Source organism: Apodemus sylvaticus, chromosome 4 (genome assembly GCF_947179515.1).
Source record: "Apodemus sylvaticus chromosome 4, mApoSyl1.1, whole genome shotgun sequence".
In the NCBI taxonomy this organism is placed as follows: Eukaryota; Metazoa; Chordata; class Mammalia; order Rodentia; family Muridae; genus Apodemus; species Apodemus sylvaticus.
In genome coordinates this window covers 32,125,516-32,152,953 of record NC_067475.1, presented here as the reverse complement: position 1 = coordinate 32,152,953, position 27,438 = coordinate 32,125,516, and the positions used below count along the sequence as shown (strand labels likewise).

Genomic DNA, 27,438 nt, shown 5'->3' with positions numbered 1-27,438 from the left:
AGAATACCTTAACAGAGTGTAAAAGCGAAACATATGATGGGGAAATATATTTCTAATAAATACAGATACATTTTCAGATACAAAAAAATATATTCAGATACATAAAGATTTCTAAATATATGGATATATGTGGCATTTATTATGTAATATATTCTAACATATCAATAGGACAATTTAATGAAACAAAGACAAAGGCTGGTAATTCTTTGTGAAAAGAATGTAAAATATTGAGTAGGTATATTAAAAGGGCATTCAGTTGCTGAATGATGATTATATTAGTATAGATTCATAAAATTAGTACAATGGAAGTTATTTCTTAACCAGCTAATTCCCCAATAACCACACAGAGAAACTAAGATTTATTAAAATTGCCTTGAGACAAATTCTGAGCAATTATTACTCTGTTCTAAACCTTCAGGCTGGCCAGGCCTCCACCCAGACATATCCCCAAATTACTTGCCTTTCTTCATCCTTTCTTGTTCCAACTCTCTTCTCCTGATGGTTTCTCAATTTCTCCTCCTGGCTCCCCTCCTCTTTCTGCCACTTCCTCCTAGAAGGGGAAGTCCCACCCATTCTCTCTAAAGCGCTCTATTGGCTTGTTGGTCTTTATTGGCAAGGCAGAGAATGAATAAGGAGCAATGTTTATACAAACTTGAGGCAGGAGCTTCAAAGAATAAATATAATGAAGCCTTGTCCAGATTGAAACCAGATAGTTGGATAGAGAAATAAACATTTAAAATAATTCAAGGGTAAACTTTACATAGTATACTAAAATATTTTGCCAACATTCAATTTATCATTTAATAATTGAACATTAAATTTATTTTTTATTTATAAAATAAAAAAAAGATAAATTACTGAACCCTACAAGAACAAGTAAGATAAAGAGGAGAAAATATCAAACATTAGAAATGATCTAGAAATACTGAAGCTAGGCATATAAACTCTAGGTGCCACCCTGGGAAACCACTTGAAGTATCTGTTGAAGTGAAAATGAATATACTCTCTTACCTTACTTAGATACACATACAACAGAAATGCACTGGGATAGTTTTATCAAAACATTTACAGTAGGGTGTTCATAGCAGCAGTTTACAATAGCCAAGACCCCTAGAACCAAGTATCTGTCAACAACAGGATGAACAAATAAGTCCTATATAAAATTTTATAAAGCAGTAAGAACATATCTAAAGTTATGCATAAAATCATAGATGAATTTCACAAATATTGAACAAAACATACTAGACATGCTGTATGGCTCACTTTAGATAATGAACAGAGGCAGGTAAATTCAACCATCAGAGACGGAAGAGTGGCTGTTGGTGTAGCTGTTGACAAATGTAGCTCACAGCAGAGCTCCTTACCCTCCTCCTAGGGTCTTTCTTCTTTAGCTCAAGTCTATTAAGTTCATGACAATCTATTTAGCAAGTTGATACATATGGCAAATATGTATACATGCACTCACATACAACGATTAGTATTTTTTTCATTTTTATTTTTACTTATTTATATTTTTTTATTTACATTGCAAATGATTTCCCCTTTTCTGGGTCCCTCCTCCCCGCAAGTCCCATAAGCCCTCTTCCGTCCCCCTATTCTTCCATCTACCCCTTCCCACTTCCCTGTTCTGGAATTCCCCTATACTCTTACACTGAGTCTTTCCAGAACCAGGGCCCACTCCTCCATTCTTTTTGGACATCATTTAATTTGTGGATTATGTCCTGGGTATTCAAAGTTTCTAGGGTAATATCTAATATATACAAAGAACTCAAGAAAGTAGAACCCAGAGATCCAAATAGCCCCATTAAAAAGTGGGGTACGGAGCTAAACAATGTGAGGTAACCCAGTCTCAAAAGATCAATCATGGTATGCACTCACTGATTAGTATTTTTTATTCTAATTATATTACAATTATAATTTAGAGAGCAAAGATCTTTGAGAAATCTGTTGCCAACTACGGCTCTCTGCAGTTCACATAAGCCTTTCAATTGACCAGGTAGATTTTATTCAGGATCCTATTTAAAGCTAATATTTTCTTTCTTCTTTTATTTTACAGGGCCCCCCTGGTCCAAAAGGTGATAAGGTGAGGAAAATGCATTGATTAAATCAATTCATTTACCGGATATCCATACTGGCATGATCTGTGGTGTGTTTGGACCCTTTTGATAAGGATCACATTCTGATTGTAGACAATGCTCTCATCTTATTTTGCTTTTCTACAGGGAGAACAGGGTGACCAGGGGCCTCGGGTAAGCTATACACTTCTTGTCCTGGGTGGGAAATGAATTTCAGATCAAAATGTACTGGGTACTATTAGCATTTGTGCTGCATGATTTAGTAACAGCTAACAAAAATTGACAAACCACCCATAAGAAAAAAAGAAGTAGCCTACTAATGAGTATGTGTACCTTGTGTATTATCATACCCTCATGACTACAAATAGAATATGTGACGAACCTCCTGAAGCCATACAACAGCCATATTCCTAGTGACCGTTGGGTTTTTTTGGTGTGCACACACTGTTTCGCAACGTAAAGGCCATGTGGTGTTCTCTGGGATTTGGCATTTCCCTCTGATGAAACTTCACGTGTTATTGCATAAATATGTCCTAGCATAGATAAAAATATTAATGCATCTTACATATTTATCCTTCCTTGGGCATCTGAGTAACACTTGTTTTGGATTTCTTGTTTTTCCAGCTTTGTGAGGCAGATAAAAGGTGTAACACTGTGCACTGTGGGAGGAGGGCGGTTTCTTCTCTGCTCACATGTGGCCCCTTTGACCATCATAACCAATGGCGAATGCTTTGTTGTTGCCTTGGTAGTGCCAAGTCCTCGGCTTCGCATCTGTGCCTCATTACTTAAATGTTCAGACATACTGTTCCAATGATGTAGTGGCTCTGTTCAGACATACCTCTCAATTTTCTCATGTCACTACGCACAAAAGCGAGTATTTGGTTGAAGAGGGGATTTTTTTTTTTTTTTTACAGTGGAAACACACATTTAAAATGTTCAGGTTGAAAGGAGAAACTATGGAGGTCTGTCTGTAAAATATACTGCATTGGGTTAATTATTTAATTTATGAATACTGTGGACAGATTTTTATTTCCAACTATATAGTCGATGCAGATGGGAAAGGTTTGCGCTTTCGCTGCACCTCATGCTCTTTAGCCAGCTAAAGGCTATATTCGGATTAGCTTTCCTTGCAACTCTTTGGCTCCTTCCTGTTGAAATAATGGCGTCTCAGAGTAGGCAGGCTTCTCTTGACAGCCATCCTAGTTGATGACCAAGCTAAAAGCCCGCCATTGGCGCAGGAGACTGAGCGTCAAGATATCTACTGTCATGGGTGGGAGTGGAACAGAATGTGGAGCCTTTAATGACGAACTGAGAACTCCTTGATCTGTGGGTGGTGGTGACATTTTGCATGGCCTGTCTCCCCGCATTGAGTATCATGTCTTTCTACGCCCAGTCTCACGATCCCTCAGCCTGGCCTCTCCAGGTAAGCAGGAGAGTTGTGGTTCTGAGGAGCATTCTTTTGGCAGAGGAAGTGCAGGGGCGGTTCCCAGCCTAGCTTGTCATCAGCCAGTCCTCACTGTTCTTTCCCAGAAAGGTGTGTTGGCTTTCATCGTTACTAATGGTGATGATTGATTAGAAAGCTCAGCCAAATTTCCAAGGTGAAACCCGACACCATCCGAAAGCCACGTGGTTTCACGTTGCATTACAAACTAAGACTTGGACCAGGAGCCGAGAAAGTTTGGCCAAAGTTCACGAACTACTTTGACAAACCCAGACAGCCTTTCATACAGATTTCAGCCAGTTTTCACACCGGCTGGGGCCAAATTTCACACAATTCTGGGGCCAGTTAGCATTTTGGGGGGTGGAAAGCGGCAAGAGCTGGTCTTGTTTGCTCTTGGATATTTCTTTCTATTAAATGAGTTTCAGTGGAATTCCTTGGGCTGGGGTGGGGGTGTGGTGAGTGTGCAGGGGCAGCTGTGAAGTATCCTAGAAGGCCCATGCAAAGACAATGGGAACCTGTGCTTGGCTCATCTCCTCTTGGAGACCTACCTTAAAATCAAACCAGCCATTTATACAGAGAGGTCTGGGACTATGTAATCATTCCTTCCTAGTCAGATAGTATTAGCTCACTAATCAAAGCTCGGAATACTCAAGACACAGTTAACTTATCAAATAATTCCCAAAAAGAAGGAAGGAGAGGTCCCTGGTCCTGGAAACATTGTAGGGGAGTACCAGAACAGGGAAATGGGAGGGGGGTGATTGGGGAATGGGCGGAGGGAAGAGGGCTTATAGGGCTTATGGGGAAGGGAGAACCAGGAAAGGGGAAAGCATTTGGAATGTAAACAAAGAATATAGAAAAAACAAAAAACAAACAAACAAAAAAAAAACAACAAAAAAGAATAATTCAAAAAAAAAAAAGAAGTTTATTATATTAAAGGGTGTGGAAAGCCGTGACAGTATTCGCCATTACAAGATGGCGCTGGCTTCAGTTGTGCCAGCTCAGCATTCTTGGTAAACAAGTTAGGTACGCATGTGCAAGAGTATAAACCAAGCCTAGTCTCTGCCCATCCTGTGACATAGATATGGGGTGATGAGTGAACAGCCAATTAAGTATGTACACGCCACACCAAGGGGTATATAACGACGTCCATTTTTGGGCTCGGGGTCTTCCTCCACGAAAAGCTTCAATAAAAGCTTGGCTGCAGAAGGATCCTAGTGTCCTGCATGCGTTCTTGCTGGCGAGACGAAAGCGCGGGACAAAAGGGAGCAAAGGAAGAGCCTGTTCTTTTAGAGAAGAGTAAGTCAAAACTGGAGAAGTCTTCAATTGTAATGAAAATTAATTGCCATATCTTCTATGTAGGAATAGTATTCCAGCCAATATTTGGTGAAGACTTATTTGTGTATTTATTTATTTATTTATTTATTTATTTATTTATTTATTACTTACCTAGTATTACCTAAAGTAAGTATTTTACACTATGTTGGCTCAAACTCATGGTGATTATTGTTTTGTTTAAATAATTTAAATAATGTAGTCCTCTGTTTTCGAATGCTCCATCCATCCTATATTATCACAGATTGAAAATCCTGTATTGTTCCATTTGTTGTAAATTCCCCAGTCCTTGCATCCTTTATTAGTTGGCTGTACATTACAGTCCCAATAGTGTCTCCTCGGGGTGAAATCCTCCACCACCCCAGCTTGGTTTCTCCAAATATCAAAGCAGAAGAACAAGCCACCGAATGCAAGTCAAAGCAGGGAGAGAGGACAGTGTAAAAACCAGAAGGCAAACAAAGCTGGTTTTGAAGTCTTGAACATACATCAAGGCACGCACACCAAGCATTACTGTGTTCAAAGCACTCTGCTTAGTGTGATGGAGACTGGAACTGGATCTACCCCTTTCTCCCTCCCTGCCTCCCTGTGCCCAATTCAAGCTACTGTTATCTCCTGTGGTCTTCCAATTCATCTTGTTTCCACTCTTGACCACGATCCATTATCTGCCACACAGCAACAGAGACCATTTTTCTTTGTAAATTAGAGCATGTTGCTCTTGGCCTAAGACTTTCGAGCAAAGTGCACACACTGTTGTGCTCGGCCCCTTTGGACCTTCATGGTTGGACTTTGCCCCCTCTCCTCCTGCAGTTCTTCTTTGCACGCCTTCTTCGCCACAGCAGTCCCAGTGTTCCCAGGCTCCACCCCTCCTCTGTGCACAGCTCAGTGGTATTTCTAATTGCCCCTTCTCTGAGTTTCCTGTCCGTGGCTCTCCACTAACTGAGACCTCCCCTCAGATATCACCACCAGAGGAAAACTTCACTCTCGGTTCACTCAGAGCTTGAGGTGATGTTGGGTTTTTTCATTTTACTTACTTGCTTGATGTCTATAAAGTTTGTCCTTTACCCCGTGGAATAGGAGAAACAGGACTTATGCTCATAGGATAGTAAGGACTCGATAAGTTTTTGCTGATTGTTGTGCAAGCTGTCCTCCTATCACTGCCCTGCCGCCTCAAGAATGTACTCTCAGGGTTCTCACTAGGAGTGATGTGTTACTGGGCAGCCATGGCTATATAGCAAGTTCAAGACCAGCCTAGGACACATGAGAAACTGCTTCAAACAAGCACTAGACTTTTTGGTGAGGTAATTTGAGCTCTAGCTTGGTAAGTGACTTCTCTTTTGAAAACACACTGAAAGCAAAATATTACACCTTCCAGGGAGTAAAATTCTATAAACGTTATATAAAAGGAAAATAAAAGGATTTATTTCAAGAACAGCAACATTTCATTTGCTAAGAGCATGCTAAAGATTGCAAAGTATCAGACTGAAAAGTATCAGACTGATTTTTTTTAACTGATGCTCCATTATGGGCCATGTTGAATGTCTAGCATGCTTGGTGACAGGAAGCTACTGAAGGTTTCTGAGTCCCTCAGTTGATGTGTGTCATCACTGGAGTGTTGAGTGTTAATCCCAAATGTCCTTCATAAGCATCTATTTGAGCGGTAGTAGTGTCCTCCCATGGGGATGGAATTGAAAGGAGCTGGCAGTTGAGAGAGCAAGCAGACAGGAAAATTCTGTCAGTCATCTAAGACAAGACCATGAGCCTCAGTGGCAAGGATATCTGTTCTTGATAGAGAGGTCAGCATAGAAACACACCACACACACACACAAACACTCCACAATCACATAACACAACACATACACACAACACACATATCACACACTACACACATGCAAACATACCACAGTCACACTACAAAACACATACAACAAAACACACAACACACACACACACTCACACACACATACACATATACACACATATCACTACAGGCATACACATTGCTAAGTACATTAAGTATAGGCTTTTACGTTCCAAAAGCAGTCTAGGGTTAAATTAAAAAAACAGGATTATAAAAGTTCAACACAGGTATTAGGACTTACTTCATTTAAGCGCAGGTTAAACTTTACTCTGTTGGATTTGTGATCTTGGTGAGAAAGTTCATTGGAATAGCACAGCAAAGAGAACATGAGAGCAGGCTCGTGAGGTGGGGCCCCAGCTGGAGATAACAGCCTGACCCCTGAGCCATTGAGGTAGGAAGTAAGATGTGGGCTCAGCAAACTTGTAAGAAAGATAAAGAGAAGCCATCTCTCAGCCCAAGCCCTTAGAAGCAGCCATATTGAAGGGATGGGATGAGAGTAAGTGCTAGACCCCCTCCCAGGGAGACCCAGGCTGTGCAGCCACGGACACACACCTACCGTGGGCTCTATTAAAACAGTGAGGGATGGAAGGCTAACACCATATTGTTAATGAAAAGAAACCACAAAGACAGAGGCTGTCCAAAGCTTCTGGAATTGCTGTTCTGAATTCATGGACACGAAGGGGAAGGCTCTGTGTTAAGAGGTAGAGATGGAAGGCAGATTTCAAAATGTTACAATAGAGATGGGAGAGAAATGGGCTGGTTTTGAAGCCTGTTGCTGGCGTGTGATTTAAAGGTGGGCTTCCTGTCATTAGTTTTCTCTCAGTGTGCTTTGAGATAAACCCAAGCTTACAGTTGAGGTATAGCATAGCAGCCATCGATGCCGGCTGACTTTACTCTGTAAGCGTGGAGCTCACACCTTGCTCCTCACCCACCAGGAGATGCCCTACCGGCTGCCTTTGCAGTTAGGTCTCCAGGATGCTGGGACAAGATGGAATGTTATCTCATTGTCAGCTGGCAGGCATGGGCTTAACTTTCCTTCATTCTTTCTCCCAGCTTTGTAGCACCCATGGGGCACCCTGGCTATGCTGCCTTGGGTGACCTGCTGTGCAGGAGCTGTGGAGGATGGAATGACTTGCAAATTAAACGAGGAATAGTTTGAGAGTGGAAGGCACAATGTGACGATCATTCATTGCTCCACCTTAGCATCGCTGAGGTGTAGTTATCTTTAACTCATCTGGATTTAAAATTACTTTAAAGAGAGAAGGGAGAGGGGGAACTTGTGTGAGGGGGCCACTGGGAGACAGGAAAGGGCTGATATTGGGTTGTAAAGTGAATAAATAAATCAATTTTGAAGATACTAACTGGAGAGCGCAGTTGAGAAGCACACAGGTTCTCACTGCAGCAGTCCCTCCAATGATCCACACATCTGAGCGCTTTTCTGAATGAAAGATAAATGAAGAAGAAAGACATATTTTGCAAAAAATAACAACGATGAATTTTATTAGTTACTTTTGAACGGCTATGACCAAATTACCTGATGTGAACAACCTAAGAGAGTGTATCAGGTGCTTTTCTGTTACTTTAATAAAATTACAGGACAAAAAATTAGTAAGTTAAAATTACTCAGGAGACACAGTCGTGGGTGTTTGATGAAAATGTTCCTGTAGAAGGGAGATTCACCCTAAATGTGGATGGCATTGTCCCATGGGCTGAGAGGCCAGACTGAAGAGTGGCAGGGCAGATAAACACCAGTATTCACCTCTGTGCCTTCTGATTGTGGACACAGTCTGGGCAGCCACCTCCCTTCTCAGCCATGATGAAATGGATCCCCTCCGGATCCTGAGATTCCTTTCTACCCGAGTTGTATCTTGTACAGGCATCTTGGTTACAGCAATAGGAAAGGGAACTCACGTGCTGCCCAAGTTGTACACATCATCTCAAGGCTGTATAATGTTCAATGAAGTGGGTAATTCCAGAAGAAAACCAGGAGTGGATGGTGTAGTTAAACCACGGCCCGCTCGGACTAGGGCCAAGTTGGGCAGATCGAATTTTAACTGAACCACTCTCTCTCTCTCTCTCTGATTGCGATATGGATTAATAAAATAACACGAAGAAGATGTAATAAGCCCTTACCATGGCTGATTATTATGATTGCAGATGTTATGTAAGGCATCTGCAGTGAAGCGCCGTGGCCCTGTTAACATTATCTAAGTGGCTGGAGTAAGCTTCAAAGAAGTCCTCTCCTCTAGTCTGTGTTGTGCTACATGAACACACACTTTCTTTAGCTACACTCAGGCATCATAAAATCAAATAGCAATGCTATGACTAGACACTTATATTATTCTCATTTTATAAATAGAAAAATAAAAGCAAGACTTAGAAAACAAATATTTTTGCCCAGGGTAACAGTGGCAGAACCACCGTGTGGACTCAGGTTCTCAGAGGCTACAGTTTATACATTCTCTCACTCACCCTCAAAAGCAACTCTCTCAGTGAAGGCCAACATTATGAAGATGACCACTGGTTCCAAGTCTTTCATACAAATCTCCCAAAAGACAGTGCTTGTACCCAGACTCAAATGGGCGTACCTGCTCTTTCTCTGTGCCCTCTGCACACGTATACACACACACACACACACACACACACCCCAGGCCATGAGAATCCTTTTTAAAGTGTGAGGTCCCATATGTCCATGATTTCAATGTAAAAATCAGAACACGAGCACAAATAAATGGTTGATTTCCTTTCGCAATCATGATAAACAAAGTATGTGCACTATCACCTCCTACCCTCGCCCCAAATGAATGGAAATGTGGCACAGTTATATAGTGAGTTCCTAAAACCCTTATGTCATGTGTGCAGGAACCTCTCTGGATATAATGTAAAGAAGCAGAGTAACATAACCAATATGCTGAAGACCATAAACCTTCTAAAATGATAGGACTATATCATTTACACTTATCCTCCTGCCGCCACTCCCCTCCCCTTGGTGCTGTGGATGTAGCCCCCAGCTTTGCACAGACAAGGCACATGCTCTGCCACGGGGCTGCACCGAGCTCTGTCACCTTCATCTGGAACCATTCTTAGGTTTTACTCAGTTCTTCCATGTGCAGGGTGCACACAGATGAGGGGAGACTGCACTCTGCTTTTCCAGAAGCCCTTTATGTTCTGCAAACTGATGTGATGATTCTGCTTTTATGCTGAGCCCTATTCTTACTAAACACAGAATGATGTTTCTTGGCCAGTAAGGCTATTCCACTGTTTCATAGAAAGGACTCAAAACTCTCTGGGCTTACCTCCTCCTTCCCTGTACCCACCACCACTGCCACTGTTTCCTCATTCACAATGTGCACTTTCTCCCCGCTCTATTCCCAAGGTCAGGGGCTCTCCTCATGAGTCCCAGCAAGAGGAACTACAATACCCGGGGCTTTTATGATTATCATGCACATCATTTCTTCCTCTTTATCAGTGACTTAAATAGATATAGCCTTAAAAAAATCCAGGCAAAGTCATTTCAATATTTGAGTCTCTTAAATTAAGACAGCATACTCATGCCCTCCCCCCAAAAAGCTTCATTAATCAACATTAGGCAATAAACTTAACAAATAGCATACAGTTATCTTTTGGTCATATATTAATCTAGTCAGCTGGCTACCATTAGCTTGCCAAGTCACACAGAGCCCCGATAAATGAGAGATTTAGTGATTATTGGCCTCAACATGATCAGCCAGCAGCTGCTCTTAAATGAGTCCTAAGCTTTTCAAATTTTCAATAAGCCACCCAGGAGCTCGGCTTAAATATTTTCATAAAGTTCATCTCTCGTCCTGGTATATTCAGAGTAAATTTTCATCACAGCTGGGCCGAGGCAAAACTGATAGCATCTTAAAAAAAAAAAAAAGAAAAAGAAAAAAAAAGAAAAACCTTCTGAAAGACAGATTAAGTACTAGAAAAAGGAGAGCATTTAGAAGTTTATTTTATTATCTTAACCTGTATTGACTTGAGTGATTAAATGGGTTCTTCGCTTCTGCTAAAACATTCAGGCTTGGATATTAATTTGATTTCTTATTTATTTAACCCTTGCCTTTCCCTATAGCCTTAATGAATACACTACTTATCTGGCCCCACATGTACCACGGATGTAAGGGAATGACTGTAACATAATGAAACGAATAAACTGGGATAAAATTATATTAATACTCTGTAGATTTAGTGGAAGTTGCCATGGAAACCCACAAGCTCATTATCATTTGTAAATGTTTTTTTCTACGTGTTCTAATCAGAGGACTTTTAAGTGTTCTATGCCCTACACTAGCCCTCTAAGAGCGGTGTACTGAAAAAGCTAGGAATGTTCATCATTTTGTCCCAGCATAGACACATTTAAAGAATAGTTATTTCTGCAAGCAGTAGGGTTCATCGAACAGACAGGATGGCCCTAGGAATTCAGCATTATAAGTTATGCTTCAGGGCTATTGGATGAGCTTCTAAATTCATCAGATAAGAAAAATAGTAGGTACTAGGAAAGACTTAAGAGAAGTGATTTTTACCTATTTTATATCACTATAAATCCTGTACTTTGGGGGTTGGGAAGATGGCGGGGAGATGACTCAGCAAGTAAGAATACTTGCTGTAGAAGCAGGAGGACGTGAGTTTGAATCCCCAGTATGCACATAAAAGCAAACTTGACAGTGTATGCCTGCAACCCAGTGGAGGCGGGCAACTCCTACAGCCTCCAAGCCTAGCGGAAGTCATGAGCTTAGGGATGTCATGAGCTCCGGGTCCAGTGAGGGACTCTGTCTCAAACCATAAAAGGTGGAAAATGATCGAGGGAGACTCTAGCCTCCGCCTCTAGCCTCTACATGAACACCCATGGGCACATCCCCACACACAGCTGTGCATGCATACACACATGTGCACACATGAATTAAGTCTTGTCCCATTTTTTAATGTAATACATCTATATAAGTATTTCTGTCCCTATAAAATTCAGGAAGTACTCCTAACAAGCAAATTTTGTTTAAAATGTTTCAAAGGCAGAGAATGACGTCTCAGAAAAAAAAAAAAAAAAAAAAAAAAAAAAAAAAAAAAACACATTAGCAAAACAGCACAGCAGTGGATGGCGGGTCCTCATGGGAAGCTCTAATGACCACAGGGATAGAAAATGAAACTGAAAGCCAGCCCAGGAACCCCTCTGGCAGGAGCTTCTGAACACTGCTGCTGGGCGGTTGAAGGAGCCACTGGATTTTCTTTGTCTTTTATGTGCAGTGGCTTTCCTGTCTTGTCTTTTGACGGGACTCACAGTCCAAACTGTCCTCGCTTACATCAACTGCAGGGCTCTCTCTCTTACATCTTCTGTGTCAGGTCATCCTGGTGATTTCAGGCTGACACCCTGTACCTCACATTCCTCTTAAGAAAGACTTTGGTAAGAGATTTTCGATCAAAGAGAATATTTATGTGTATTTAACATTATCCCATTTAGGTTTCGTTTGCTAGAATTCTTACAAATGCTATTTCATGTGAAATACTCATTAAATAATTTAAGAACGTCCCCAGTTAGGGATATTTAAAGATCCTCCTTTAACCATAGAACTCTCCAGAAGATTTTATTAAGCAACTTAATTTTCATTTGAATTCAAACTTAAGATTTTTAGCTTTGGTAACTCATACAAATTGAAGTTAATATCTATAATCATACTGACATATTACTGCCTCCAACCAAAGAATGTAATAAAAAGTAGAAGAAAAATACATTTGGAGTTGGTGACTTTTAGGATTAGAAAGAGAAAGTGACTGTTAGTAAATATACTAAATTTGTATTGGAAATGGGCAAATATGAAACTCAAATTATAACTGGTAATATCTATGAATAATGACCATATTGAGGATAGAAAATGGAGCAATTTATTCTAATATGATTACTACCACTTTTTACCCATAAAACCCAGTGCAGAATTCTATTGCAACTGGAAATGTCGGAAGTGAATTAACCGAATATAAGTCACCAAAGTATGAAATGAAAACTTCCAGTTTCTGTTTACAGAAGTCACTGGGAGGGTGGATTGTGCTCCGGATTTTTCCTGTCAGGATGGGTCAAATGATGGCTTTATGCTGTTGTGGGGAGGGCGGGTGGTTCCTGTAGGTCTGGCTGAGATGGGCCTCTGGAAAGTCATTTAGTGCCAGACAGCCGCATCCTTTCATAAGCATACCTGCACTAATGTGTCCAACAGCCCCGGTAGCAGACACAGTCCGTAAATCACCACCGGCAAACAAGACTGGCTTTGTAGGGAAGGATGTCAGTTGCCTGATCCTACTTCAAACACAGTCGTGCAGGAACTAGAGGGAGTGAGGAGACAGGGCTCTTTATCTCTTAGACAACTCAACTCTGCTGCCTGAAAGCCAGTACTGGGGAAACCCTCACCCCAAATGGGTTAATTGTGGTTTCTTATTAGCATAAATGACACTAATCAAATGACACAAATAGTAAGTGTTGGTGCCACCATTACGAGGCTGCTGTCTCCATCTCTCTGTGTACCCAGAACGTTCCTGGGTATGTTCTCATTCCTTATCAACTTGCAGAGGTGGCAGAATTCTGCTAATAAAAGTCAAATGAAAGGTGAAGTCAAACTCCTCAAGACTAAAGAAGCATGCAGTGGCACTGGTCTGTAATCTACCTATGAAGGAGGCCTAGGTAAGAAGATTGTCCTTATTGAGGCCAGACTTAGCTAACGAGCAAGTCTCTGCCTCAGAAACAAAGACAACAAACTTTGATACTAGTATCCAAAGTGTGGGAAAGCCTAATAAAATAGGTCTCTCTCCAGGAAAACCAGCATATTTGCTTCATGCCTGAGGATTTTATTAGAGTAAGACTTTAACTAGAGGAAATACAGAATGAGAGCAAGAATGCACAGTGATGGCGTGAGTCTAGCTGGAAGCCACGGGACACAGTGTGGAGCATCAGGAAGAAGCCAATCTTCTGAAGTACAAGGAAAGTGATTTGCCCTGATCACAACCATCAGTAGAGTACTCAGCCTGATCAACCTCTGTGTTGGCAATGGAGGAAGAAAGGCCAAGGGAAACGCAATCAAGTTTTTATTCCTTGGGCCTTTGACCAGGCTTATTATTTTTAGAAGCTGGCTTAATCTGTTTATCTATGCTCTTTCAGTTACGGCCTAGCCTTCAACTACCTCGCCAGAACCTTGACCTCATCATCACTGAAAGGGGGCCATCACTTTGTGAGATTTCCGGGATCGTCCAGGGGAAATTCTTACCAAAATGAAGCAGGAAGTAGGGAATGAAGGGCGTGATCGAGGAGCTATGGCTAACCAGAGTAGCCAAGGGACTTTAGCAGACCTGTCTTCCTTCTAAATGACAGGCCACATTGGCTCTGTGATTTTGCCTTTTGAAAGTTGTCCAAGTTGCTCCTCATATTACAGATAATAACCATCACCACAAACAACATGAACAAACACCATCATCACAAGCCAGGATTTACTTAAGCAGTGTGCCATGTATTAGTGTGTATGTGTCATAACAGAAAATGGTCTGTGCACACATACATTTTACATACACATATATGAAAAGTTCTTTGCTCCTTTTTATGGTGGCTCTGAAATAGATGTCCACAACTATTGATTACATACATACTCTCTATGCCCATACACTTAAGAAGCTAAATGGTTCTAAATGGTTGAGAAAATTAGAAAAGTCTGATATGTCACAATTATATATATATATATATAACCACCCTTTAAGGAATATCAGCTTTTTGTTACTGAAAAGACTCTGCTGTACCTCTTGCAGATAGCATACATTCCAATAGCACTGGGTAATTTTTCATACTTGACTCAGCCCTCCCTGTCAAGTTATTTTGACCCTACCATTCTTTTCAAAGGCAAGCATTGAGAAAGTTGTAAACTGTGGGTGTAGTTCTATCAGGCCTGTCTTTAGCAAGGCTGGTATTCATCATTGGGCAGAGAGATGCTCGTACATTTCTCTGTTGTGTCTTTATTGCTTAAGAAAATTTTAAGTTCATTTTGACAATCACCATTGATTTTGATGAAGAAAACAATATTTAAAACATCCTATGTTCACTCGTCTTGCTGTGACAGTCCACATGCGGAGGCCAGAGAACAACACACAGGAATTGGTTCTCTTTGGGGTTCAGGCTCAGATCATCAACCTTGTTGGTGGGCACCCTGAGCCATCTTACTGGCCAGTGGTGCTTTTTATATTTGGAGGTTCGCCCTACTGTACATGCCAGTGTTACTTTCGTGTGTAAACAAACACACAGTTTCCACACTGATGAAGTGAAGCAGCAATGGAGGGTCAATATTGGAAAAGGATGGGGTGCATCAGTCTGAAGCCATTCCTTTCCCTTTCTCCCTTTCTCCCTTTCTCCCTTTCTTCCTTCCTTCCTTCCTTCCTTTCTTCCTTCCTTTCTTCCTTCCTTCCTGGCTTAGTACAACTTGCTTTCTAGTCTTGCCCTCTTGGGTAGTAGTCACTTACAATTATGCACTACTGTTGTGGCAGGAAATTAATTTGGAGGAGTCACAGGGAAACTGTCTATCTGGAGATCTGGGAAATACTTCGGATTTGGTCAGAAAGTTCATGTGGAGATTTACAACTTCACTCTCTATTTCACACTTTTCAGCAGAAAAGTCAAACAAAACAGACATGGAGACGGCTTGTCATGTGCCCAGTACCATGGTGACTGCTAGTGCGGTAACTCTACACTGGCCTGAGGTATTACTTCCAGTTTAGAGCCATGCAGCTCTAATAAAATGTGTCAGGGAAGAAAGCAGAGTTAAAGCCACACTATCTACCCAGCATTTTACATGGTAACTCTATAACGACTCAAGATGTTTAGAACGTGTCAAATAAAATGTCATCTGCCCACTGGGCTGTACTTTGAGAAGCTGTCACAGCTTACATGGTGTTTCTGTTCAGGCCATACAGAAGGAAGGGAATTAAATGTCTTCTTTCTACCTTGTAACTGGAATCGTTGCACTTAAAACTTCCTCTGCCAAAGTAGATAGTGGTTTTTCATATGTGGAGGTTCACCCCGCTGCATGCCAGTTTTATTTGCATGTGTAGACAAATACACAATTTCAGGCCATACACTATCTCTTTGGCAGATGGACTTGCAACTCCCATTATAAGCATTCCTAACAAATTTTTTAATGTAGTTGTCGCTGTTTTGAGTTAGTAATTCTTGGGGAGAGGATTAGAAGCTACAGGCAGAGGGACCTGTGGACTAGATCCTGAAAATAGATAAATTTTCTTTGGTTAACCCAAACGAATTGCTAGCATTTCAGTCCTTTGGATTTTTCTTCCAAAACAGGAAGATCCAGTACCAGCAGGTCTGTGTATTGTCATACTTTGAGTTGCAGAAACTGAATGGGATCTGTCTGGTTCCTGGGAACAGGCACTCTGCATTACATGCGCTTGTATTTAAGAGTGCATGTCTCTGCCGGCAGTGGGATTTGAAATAGCTAGTGTGATTAATTGTTTCTGCTGTTATGATAACAACATGCATCACAGTATTCAGACTTTTAGGTCACAAACAAATTGATACTAAGTCATGCATTTTCTAAGAAAAGGTGCTACGTCCTTGTCTTTAAAACAGTTTATATAGTATTTGCTTTAAAATCACATAAATGTCTTGCATTGCTAATAGATTGTTATAGCATAGAATTTGCTTTATTAGAACACATAGTTTGTTAATATAAAAGGTTAAAAATAGTGCTACTTCAACTCAGTAGTTTTGTTTCAAGAGTCCAAGCAATTTATGCTTTTTTAAGATTTTTGTTTGTTTGTTTTAAAATATAAGTTCTAGAACAGCAGAATTAAAAAACAATCTCTGGCCACGTACAATACAAACCTTCGGTTAAACAATGAACAAATAACATTAACGTGATAAATTTCAGTTTTTAGAATGTTTAAAATTAGAGTAATTACAATCACTGAGGAGCAGGCAAGGGTCAGGGGGAAATGGCCCTAAATTTCAGTTTCTTCAAGGATTTTTGTTTAACAATATATAAGTTCATTGCTTGCGATGATCTAACTTAAATGTCTGTGTTGGTCACAGCTAAAGTTTACGGATATTTAGAGCAATAATATAAAATTAGTTGCATGAACCTATTTTATTGGAGCCAGATAATATCTGTAACAATGCTAGTCAGTATACGTCTTGACAAAGTCATGCTTTCATGCATCGTGCATGTTTTCTGGGTTTTCTTTTTCTTGTTGTTCTGGTTGTATAGTTGGATTAATGGAAACATCTCCCGTTATAAACATTCCTAACACAATTGCCCTTTGGGGGCACTAATAAAAAAACAAGTTCATAAGTTGTTTGGACTTGTCCCTTACAGCTGTACTGACAAATATTAAAAGGAAGAGCTAATTTAGGTTGGTATTATTTGACTCTGCTTTCTGTCTTCTTGTTGATATAAAATAAATTGAATCCTGATTTCCCTGAGAGCAAAAAACACAGATTCTGAGGAATGATCCACAAAGTTAAGAAAAACATGGCAAACAAGAGTTGGGTGTACATGAAGAATATTTTACCTGACAGTTAGGTTAGCACAGGAGTGGCAATTATGCCTCCATTAGAATTAAAAAGTCAAATTAAAAAGTCAAAATAAAAAGCAAAATTTGTTGATGAGTCTTGATAATCCTATTTAAAATGATGGCCAAGTGCTGTCATCCCTGCACTTGGGAGGCTGAAGCAGGAGGCTCAGGAGTTCAAGGCCAGCTTGTGATGCGTAGCAAGACCCCGCCTTAAAAATAAATAACAAAGTCTGTACGCACTAGTTGCCAAGCTATTTAGAGAGCATTGCTGTGGGTGAGAATATGGATGAGAGACATTTGCTGGCTGCTCACATAGTTACAACCCAAACCCATTTCATAGCTGAGCAGTTATAAAACCCTGTCCCATACCATGAAATTACAGTCCCTGAGTTCTGGTTAGATAGCTCCAGGTACAAAAAGCTCGCTGTCTTAGAAATCAGTTGCCTTGATGATAGTCGGTCTTAAACATCATGAAATAATTCAGCTGTTCATTCAACAAGTACTACTTTGATGTTAAATTGGCGTCTATGGTTCTCTGACTGCTGACACAGCTAGTTTTAGTTCTGCCTTCTGGGCTAAGTCATCTTCCATCAGACAACCAAACAGTGCATTTTTAGAAGCACTGCTATTCAAGATTAGAAGGAACCTTTGGGTACTGGCAGTCCAGCCCCTCCAGGTTATATTTCTCAGTACCCGGTAACCTGGCATACACTGAATATACCTTCTGTAACTAGGATCTCCCCTCCAGAGGCGTGTCTGTTTGAAATGCCTCTCATATCACATCCCTTCCCGGCCTGTCCTGCATCATCTCTGTTCATCTGTGTGAGTATTCTGTGGTTGTTCTTCATAGATGTAACTAGCCAAATACTCCCTTCTTAAAGGAAAATGTCCTCCTTCATGGTAAATGCCCAGAAATTAGGTTCATCAGTCCACGTCTGAGTAAAGTAGAATTGGCTTGTGATGGTAACACAGCCCAGGATTATATGATCTCTAAACAATATTAGAAGTTACATATATAGTAGAATATAAGATTCTCACCACCCTGAACTGCAAAACCTTAGCTTCTCAAATGCATTTGTGCAGTTTGTTCCCAGCATTCATGCTGTTCATTGCTTTTACTGATCTGTGGTTGGTACGCACCAAGCTCTTCATCCCGTTATGGCCTCCTTTGCATTCCAGCTCCAAAATCCAGCAAGTATTCTTTGTTCCCATCTTCTGGGCATGTGAGATAGCTATAGAAATAAGTATACAAGTGAAGACAGGAATCATTTTGGGCCCCATGTTTAAGAGACCAGCCCCTTTCATTGAAGCAAACGTTGGATGCACCAGGACCAACGTCGTAAAAGTATGACTATTACCCAAGTGGGTAGTTGAGCCAGTTACGAATCCAGTTCTCATTTGTTTTCAGTTTAGGGCTCGTAATTCAGCAGTAACAGAATTTTTAGCAGTCTCCCTGCTCAAATCAAATTACATATGTACTCTGTCTACTTAATGTAGCAGGAAATATCTTTAGTATTTTAAAACAGTGCTTTGCTTATAAATTTTCACCTTAATCATCAAATCTAGCCCTGATTTAGGTCAATATGAATTTTTCCAGCCTGCTGATTCCTCAGGAGCTTCCTTCTTTGTTATATTGAGACAGGCTCTCACTGTATAGCCCAGACTGGCCTAAAACTCAAAGTCGACCTCCTGCCTCTGTCTCCCAAGAACTTAGATTGCAAATGTAAGCGGCCACAATTGCACTTTTCTTCTTCTTCCTCTTCCTCTTCCTGTTCCTATTCCTCTTCCTGTTCATCTTCCTCCTCCTCATTCTCCTCCTCCTCCTTTTCCTCCTGTCCACAAAAGTGGGACATGTTCTGGATGGTTGGCTGACTTGGGAGGCAAACGCTTAGTATTGGAAAAGTTCTCCCATCAAAACTAAGTACGTTGGTTCCTATCCTTTTTGCTCTCCTTGGTGTTAAATACACCTACTATTCCTGGAAGCTTACCATGCACAAACTATATTTGCTCCTGTACCATAGAGAATTAGATACTAAATATGGAAGGGTTACCAACATTTACCTTTCAGTTGACCAAGATAAAAAATCAAATCCTTTTTTTTAATCATTAATATATTTCTGGTTCCAAATGAAAATTTCTTTCTCACTGTCGTCAGGATTTCCCCCTGAATCCAGAAGTCTACATCCACACCTGGTTCGACTTTTACTTTCTTTTCTTCCCTGCCTTATATATGATCCAATAGACTTCTTTCAAAGGATGAGTGGGAAGGAGGTGGGCTCTCTCCCAGCGTAACTTTCACCAATGTTTCACAAACTGAGAAACGTAGGCAGTGGACAGTTGATATTTGTGAAGCTTGCCCTCAACTCAATGTGACGCTGTGACGCTGTGACGCTGTGACGCTGTGACGCTGTGACGCTGTGACGCTGTGACGCTGTGACGCTTCATCCCAGAGCTGTAAAACAATTGATTCTTCCTTTTCCTTTCATGGTCCATAATGGCTAGCATTCCATGTCACCAGTGAGAATGCTCGGCAGTGCCTCATGTGAAAACAAGCATCCCCTTCAGTCATGACACGATGGATATACATCTTGTGTTGTGTTTTTCCTCAGGCACATGTGGGAACTATAAAAGTTGTAGCTGATGAGGTGGTAGAGCTGGTGCCCTATCTACACATCCCAGATGCCACCTGGCTTTTAACATGTAAACGTAGTGACTTTTAGGTCCTGAAATCAGAGACCCATTGGAGGGAAATATAACATCCATGAAAAACCAGCTGTACTTTGTAAGTTGGGCATTGCTTCTGTACATCTTAAGACACTAGAGAACGTTTTTAATGTCCATGATCATGGACACATTCAAGCAAAACACTGCTGTTTACTCTGTTCTTTTTTATTATTATTTACTGGCAAATCAAGCATATATATCATTCAATATTTACTAAAAATTTATGATTTTTATAGGAAGTAAATCAATGTCGCTTCTGTCACATATGGGTACATTCCCTTGGCTAAAGGAACCAATGAATTTAAATGGAGAATTGACGTTAACAAAAATTCTCATAAAGCTTGCTATGGCGTTCATTTTCAATAACTTCCAAGATGATTTAATCTTTAGTGTTGACATTTTTTTGTAAGGACTGTTGTCATTTCCATATTTGAAGTTTGGAAGCATTTGAAAGGAATTTGAGGCAAAAATTAGAATATTATCAGAGTAGTTATTTTGAGTAAATTATATATATACAAATAAAAGCAACTGTTAAAAGTTAAATGCATGACAGGCATCTTGGCTAAGAGTAAAGGCATTTGCTGCCAAGCCTGACAATCCCCAGAACTCAAGTGGTAAAAGAGATTTTTACCACTCCTGAAATGTGCTCTGACCTCTGCACACTACTGTGGCATATACCACCCCCAGCTCCTAACACACAATAAATAAATGCAAAAAAGTTTAAAAGTTGAATATATGAACACTATAGTCTCTGCTATATTACTTAATGTAAATAAAACCTGTACTTCTTTTCACTGAAAAATAACATCATCAGATGCCACCAGGAAATGAAAACAAAAAGAAATTACTTTATATTGTGATTTATTTTTTTAATTTTTCATACTATGTAATCCCCCCCTTCTCCTAATTCCTTTGGAATCTCCCCATCTCACTACCCACTCAACTTCAAGTTGCTTTTTTCCTCTGTCAAAATAAAAGGACAATAAAACAAAAGGAAACAAAAGGTACATACACACAAACATGGGGTTCATTTTGTGCTGGTCAACTATTTCTCACCATGTGGCCTGTCCCCAGTCTGGTTGATATGCCCAGTAACACTCTCACTTAGGGTTACCTTTGCTGTGATAAAACAACCTTGACCAGAAGCAGCTTCGGAAGGGAAGGGTTTATTTTGCTCATGATTCCATGTAACAGCTTGTCATCAAAAACAGTGAGGGCAAGAACTCATGCAGAGCAGAACCTGGAGGCAGGAGCTGATACAGAGTCCCTGGAGGGATGCTGCTTACTGGCTTGCTTCCCATGACTTAGTCAACCTGCCTTCTTATAGAACCCGGGACCACCAGCCCAGGGATGGTACCACCCACAACGGGCTGAGCCCTCCCCCATCAATCACAAATTAAGAAAATGCCTACAGGTTTGCCTATAGCCAGATCCTATAGAGTCATTTTCTCAATTGAGGTTCCCTCCTTTCAAATAACTCTAGGTTATGTCAAGTTAACATAAAACCATCTAGCACATCCTCCATTGGAAGAAACTGGTGGCTTTCCCTTTCCCAGCAGGAACTGATTGCAAATAGCTTTCTTGTTTACAAGTGCATTGGTCCACAGGTATGACAGAATGCTATTGGGAGCCATTTTGTTACTGTTGTTTTAAAATAATAGTAGTAGTGGGTTTTCCTAACCTAGTCCCAGGTTCTTGGCCACTTATAGTATGGTCACCATCTCATGGAGTGAACCTTAAATCTAATTTTCTTAAAAGTGATTGGTTACCTCCATAACATTTGTGCCACTATTGCACTATGTCTGGCAGGTCAGTGGGATTTTCCAAGGAAGGGAAAATAGAATATAATGTTATAAAGAGATAAAAGGAGAACCGGAATAGGAGAATTGAATGGGGGAGGGGAATGGAGGTATAATAAAGGAGGGAATGTGGGAAGGGACAGTATATTGTATAACAATAAGATGTAGACTTAATTTCCCCAAATTTAGAACATTCTTGCTTTCTCTATTTTTTTATTCAGATATTTTCTTTATTTTTTTTGGAACATTCTTTTCAGCAAAGCCTTATACTGTGGTTTTTCTGTAGATCATAATGGGCTCTTTCACCCAGAGTTCAACTCATAGGCATGATTTCATTCTTTAGGAATGTAACTCTTTTCATAAAGATCTATACTCTGACCTGTATCTCCCAAAAATATTATGTAACAGCCGTATTTTGAAATGTTTTTACTTGGGAATAACTCTTTCAAATTACAGCATAGGATGGATACTAGGACAGTTTGTAACCTTTCTCTGAGCATGAACACAACAAAACACAGTTATCCTTGGTAATGAGACTCTTCTTTGGCAACAAAGCCCTTGTTTCTAATTTTGCTCTCCAAAGTACTGTGTTAGAGATCATTAACTGTTATCTGTGGCCCAAAGCATACCCTCAAATGTATTTATGTTTGAATGACAAACATAAATGTTATACTAAAATTGATTTAGTAACGTGCATTTACAATCTGAAGCAATCATTAAAAAATAAAACATTGAATTTGGAATCCTTGAGAAGCAGGGGACAAGGGAGCAGCTGGTTTGCTTTCTGCAGAAAAGGCCACTGGGTAGCTGTTGCTTCAGTCTAGCCTTGGCCTCTCTTGGATTTTATGTTGTGATGAGAGAGAAGAGAGTAGAGGAAGGGAGGGGAGGGAAGGGAAGGAGAGGGGAGGGGAGAGGAGGGAAGAGGGGGCTTGGTAGATGCTGAGCTAGTGTTCTACCAGTGATCTTCCATTCTAGTCTCAACAGCTTCTTTTCTGTCTGCTAAGTCCTTATGGTCATTTGGGTAGGGTCCGTTCCATATGTACAGGTGACATGAAGTAAAAAGGTAATTGTAGAATGTTTGAACATGTCCTTACAGTCCATAGTTTTAGCCCCTGTTTAAAATGATATAAATTTCTAGTATGTTTTCAATCTCCATATTCTATTTTAATCTTACCCAATGAAACAAACCCTGAGAGATCACCATAAAATTAAAATATTGACTAATGGGGTAAATTAGGACACAGGACCAGATAGACCTGTGAAACAATTACCTATAGCACTGTCAGTCTGAGCAATGCACTCTAGTGAACTTCTCAAGGATAGCATCATCTTTTTTATTGTTAAAATCATTTTTGAGGGGTTTGGTTATTCCAATGGCACTTCTTCCATGGGGCCTGGCACACCTGAAGTAGAGCAGGAAGTACAGTATCCTCCACGGACTGAAGTTCATGGCATGCTCCCAGCTTTGCTATGGAGAGGCTGCCAGTCAGAGGGCATGGCCAAGAGATTTAGAGTCCAGGCTTAGTTGAATGTTCCATGAAGAATTTTAGCAAATAGCCACCAAGCCAAAGCAGTAGACGGAGCTTTCAGGCACCAGCATGAAGTGTTGGCCTTCTCCCTCAAGTCATCTGGATAGACGGCCACTTCCCTTCCAGATCAGATGCCCTGTTAGCTGATGATTCCTTTGTCATAAGAGCTGTTCTCTTTGCTGGTCCATGCCATGCCACCTCTGCAGGTATACACACTTCCGTTTGGGAAATGGACAGGGTATACTTAAGTCAAGATGAGCCCTCGACTTCAGATTCTCAAGTACAGGGTAACATGGGTTGTTTAGAGGTGGCTTTCACACTGTCGTGATTCTATACCATCTTAGCATGAAGAATCCCTGAGAACTAGAGATCTGTTAACTCAAAATTTGTATTTCAAATGCATATTGCATGAATTTAGCCAACTCTTGTTCACTTTAAGCAAACTGCTGTGTAGTGAGTGTTTGGTAAACAAATCAATGTTCTAAGTATTTGGGGAGATTCTTATTTTTTTTTCTTTCTAATGGTTGCTGGGAATTAAACCTGGATCCTTTTGAAGAGAGGCCAGTGCTCTTAACCATTGCGCTGCCTTCCCAGCCCCCTGTAGCTTCTTTACTTAATAAAAAACAAAATTTCCATAGAATTGCTTTTGTGATACTATGAAACATATTTGCTAATTATAAATGTGAATATGTATTTATTAAAGAAATTACATAAAAGATGTATGCCATGTAGGTGGTGATCAGACCAATCCTGATTAACATGTAAAACCAAAGAGTACAAAGTGAATATCTTTTTAGTTGCTGCAAACTGGTACAAATTATAATACATAATTCATATAATGTATTTAAGAGGAGCATTTCCCAGAGTACCTTTATTGAGCATTTTTGTTTAGCTGAAAATTCATTGCCTTAAATCTAAAGCTCACTCTTTTCCTACACTCATTCACACTGTTTAAGGTTCCTTTTATGTTACCAATATTGAACTAAGCTCATGATTTCACCTTGAAAGTCTCAAAGTCAAATGTGTTTCAGAATTTTGAGTTTTGAGAAAATAGAACATTGGTAATATTCATATAGTGTATATTGTATGAGAGGTGTCCTGTGCAATCTACCCATCAAGTTCTTCGGTGGAATGCAGACATGTTCATACTAGGAAGGATTTTAGGGACCAGAAATAGCTTCACATCCATTTAAGTAAGCTTTGTTCCCAGACACAATTGCTACAAACTTAGAAAAAAAATTGAACTTTTGGAGATAATTTCATCTTCACCCATTTTGAATTTTGAAATTGCAATTAAAAAATTATATGGTATATACAACCTCTGCTTTTAATCTGTTTTTCCCAACTCTACTAGGGTTACCTTCCTTAAACTAGGTTATCATTCCCCACTACATCTCCTGTAAGTATCCTTCAGTCCTTCCACATTCAGAGCCTATCAAAATTTTCCAGGTTTTTCCCTAAGAAGGGTGTGCTTGATCCATATCTTCATCTCAGATTCTGTCCTTGAGAGCCTGCCTCCTTCCCTGAGACTGAATGCGTTTGTGTGCTGCCCTGATTAGCAGGCAGTTGAGTACATTTTCCATTTTACTTGCTGTCTGTATTAATGCTCTCTCTCCCCCATGTGTTAACCACCTACAGTCTTGTGTTGTACTTTGCATTAATTATTAATAGCCACTGCTTTATGAAGGGATGCACTCCTCATCGGTGGAAATTCCCACAGGAACCCTAGAACTCTGATGGTTGGCATAGTATCCTGACCTAGCTCAAGTAAAAGACAAACTCTGAACTTGGAGAATCCCTAGAACTTCAAGTATCAGTCCAGAGTACCTCTAGAAGAGGAACACAGATCTTCTCTTGTTACCAATGTTTATCTTGACCATAGAGTCAAAAACTACCATGGACCTTAAGGGCTTTCATTTACAAGTCTTAAATTAACTAGTCCTTGGTAAAGTCTTCCTTTACTTTGTGACACGTTAGCTACTTTTCTTCCCTTCCTATGCACTTTGATATCTTGGGTTAAATCATCATCTACCCCTTTGAAGTATGAATATAATTTTTAAATGCAGGGAGAAAGAAACCGTACTTAATTTTTCTGTAGTAACTTGGCTTCTAAGTCTGAACGTCCATTTCTCTGAGTTGACCAAAAAAGGAATTCCAGTTTCCATGGGGTTTCCACATCTTCCTCCTCCCCTTGTTCTATTTCACAGTCCCTGGTTGGTAAGTGTGTGTGTGTGTGTGTGTGTGTGTGTTTATGTGTGTTTATGTGTGTGTGCATGTGATCATTCTCTTTACTTCGTTTTGAAGATGTGGCATGGCACAGTGTTCGCGCTGGCCTGTGGACCTCAGTAGCCCTTTGCTGTTTCTGTGCTATCTTCCAGCAGGAGGCTCTCATGCAAGGCCGTCCTGACATCCCCGTCTAGCATCACACCATCATTTAGTCACTGAGTGTCACTGCCTCTCTGAGGCGATGTCAGCAGTCAAGCTTTCGTCTGCACTGAGGGACCACTAACTTTGTTCATTTAGAAGTACCTTTACGGCATTTTTTGTCTCGAAGAATGTTAGTATAGAAGTCTTATTTTCGACCGTGCCTCCTCACTGAGGAAGTAAGGAGAGAGCCAACTAAGGCCATGGCGGAGGGGCGGAGGGGAGGGTGAAGGTAACCGAAAAGTTCAAACAGAAGAGCATAGACAAGCAGAGCAAAGCTATCCCTGCGGAGGCCCAGAAGAAGGCTGCCTCAGAATTCCAATGTCAAAAAACCTTCACTTGCTTATAGCAGGATAGTATGAAGTTCTTCTTGAATGAATGAATGAATGAATGAATGAATGAATGGTGGGAGGGAAAACACAGGGACTCTGAACAATTATGGGAAGACTTCATGGTTGGAAAGGTATCCTGAGGCAGATGCAGGTCTGATACAGTTAGGTGGGTGAAACCCTTTTCCTTATCTGTCTCAGACTACCTTATCTGGCAAATAGTTGGTGTGAGATCCAAAGAGCATTTTCTTAGACTAACGCCCTGCACATAGTGAGATTCGATGTGATTATCAGCCAACGCTCCCTCGATATTATCATCATGGCTGGTTTTTAATCACCATTTTAAAACCTTGACCTGAGATTCCTCCCTGGATATTGATATGGAGAGAAGAAGCTCTTTGTAAATGAGGTTTATACAGATTGCATCTCTGTGTCTCTTTCCAAGGTAACACATCTGTTGTTTTCCTCTCCCTGACATCCTTTACCTATACGTCTCTGCTCCCCTCAGGCCAGGACAGCCTTTCTGCAATGATGCACATTCTTACAAGGGTTCTTGAGATCATGTCTTTAGGTTTTTTTCAAACACCCCTAGCCTCTCATTAAATATTATACATAAGTTGAGCCTTTGGCTCTGTTCGTATAGTTTTGGCAATGTTTGCTTTGACGACTTTCAGGATGGTCCTGCCATCTTTCTGCACACTGAGAGACGTTTTGCATTTTGCCATTACTTGACATTTTGATAGCTATGGAATTTAAAGCAGTTTCTCAGTGAAGAGATTATTGCATCATTCTCTCTTTGGTATTTAAAATTCACTTATCATTCACATTCATGTACAGGAGACATAATCACTGAACTTAATATTTTTGATGAAACAATGAAATTGGAGCATCCATGGAAAGAATTTGTTTCTTGAGTAATTGAAAATATCTGATAGTATAAAACTAACTTTCCATAATTGATGCTCATTAAGTCTGTCTCTTCCATAAATTATAGATCATGATCTTCACAGCTTCCTACTGGCATATTATGTGGTCATTCAGGAAACCTTTTAGTCTTTTATCTTTATCCAGTTGGGTTTGGATAGGGAGATTATACATCTATTATAATAAGCAATTTAATACCAGATTTTATTCATGCAATGTCTTCTTTCTTTAGCCTCAATCATAGTTAAACCAGAATCATTCTTGAGCCTCAATATTTTTGCATTCTATGAAAACATTTCCCCATGTGGCCTTCCTTAACTAGATGTTTTTTTTATCTGCTTATAGGAAAATTCATCTTTTCTTATGCACATGCATGCCCATTGTAATGATTATTTTTGTAATGCTGAATATATTTTGGGCAAACAAAGACACTGTAG

General features: G+C 40.3%; 1 protein-coding gene across 1 annotated transcript in view; it reads left to right on the top strand.

Moving 5' to 3' along the window:
• Col25a1 (collagen type XXV alpha 1 chain) overlaps positions 1-27,438 on the top strand; it is a 397,132-nt gene that overhangs the window by 249,108 nt on the left and 120,586 nt on the right. Inside the window, exons 6-7 of the mRNA XM_052179247.1 lie at positions 2,057-2,083; positions 2,223-2,249. Coding sequence (XP_052035207.1) covers positions 2,057-2,083; positions 2,223-2,249 — 54 coding nt within the window. The remainder of the gene's footprint in view (positions 1-2,056; positions 2,084-2,222; positions 2,250-27,438) is intronic.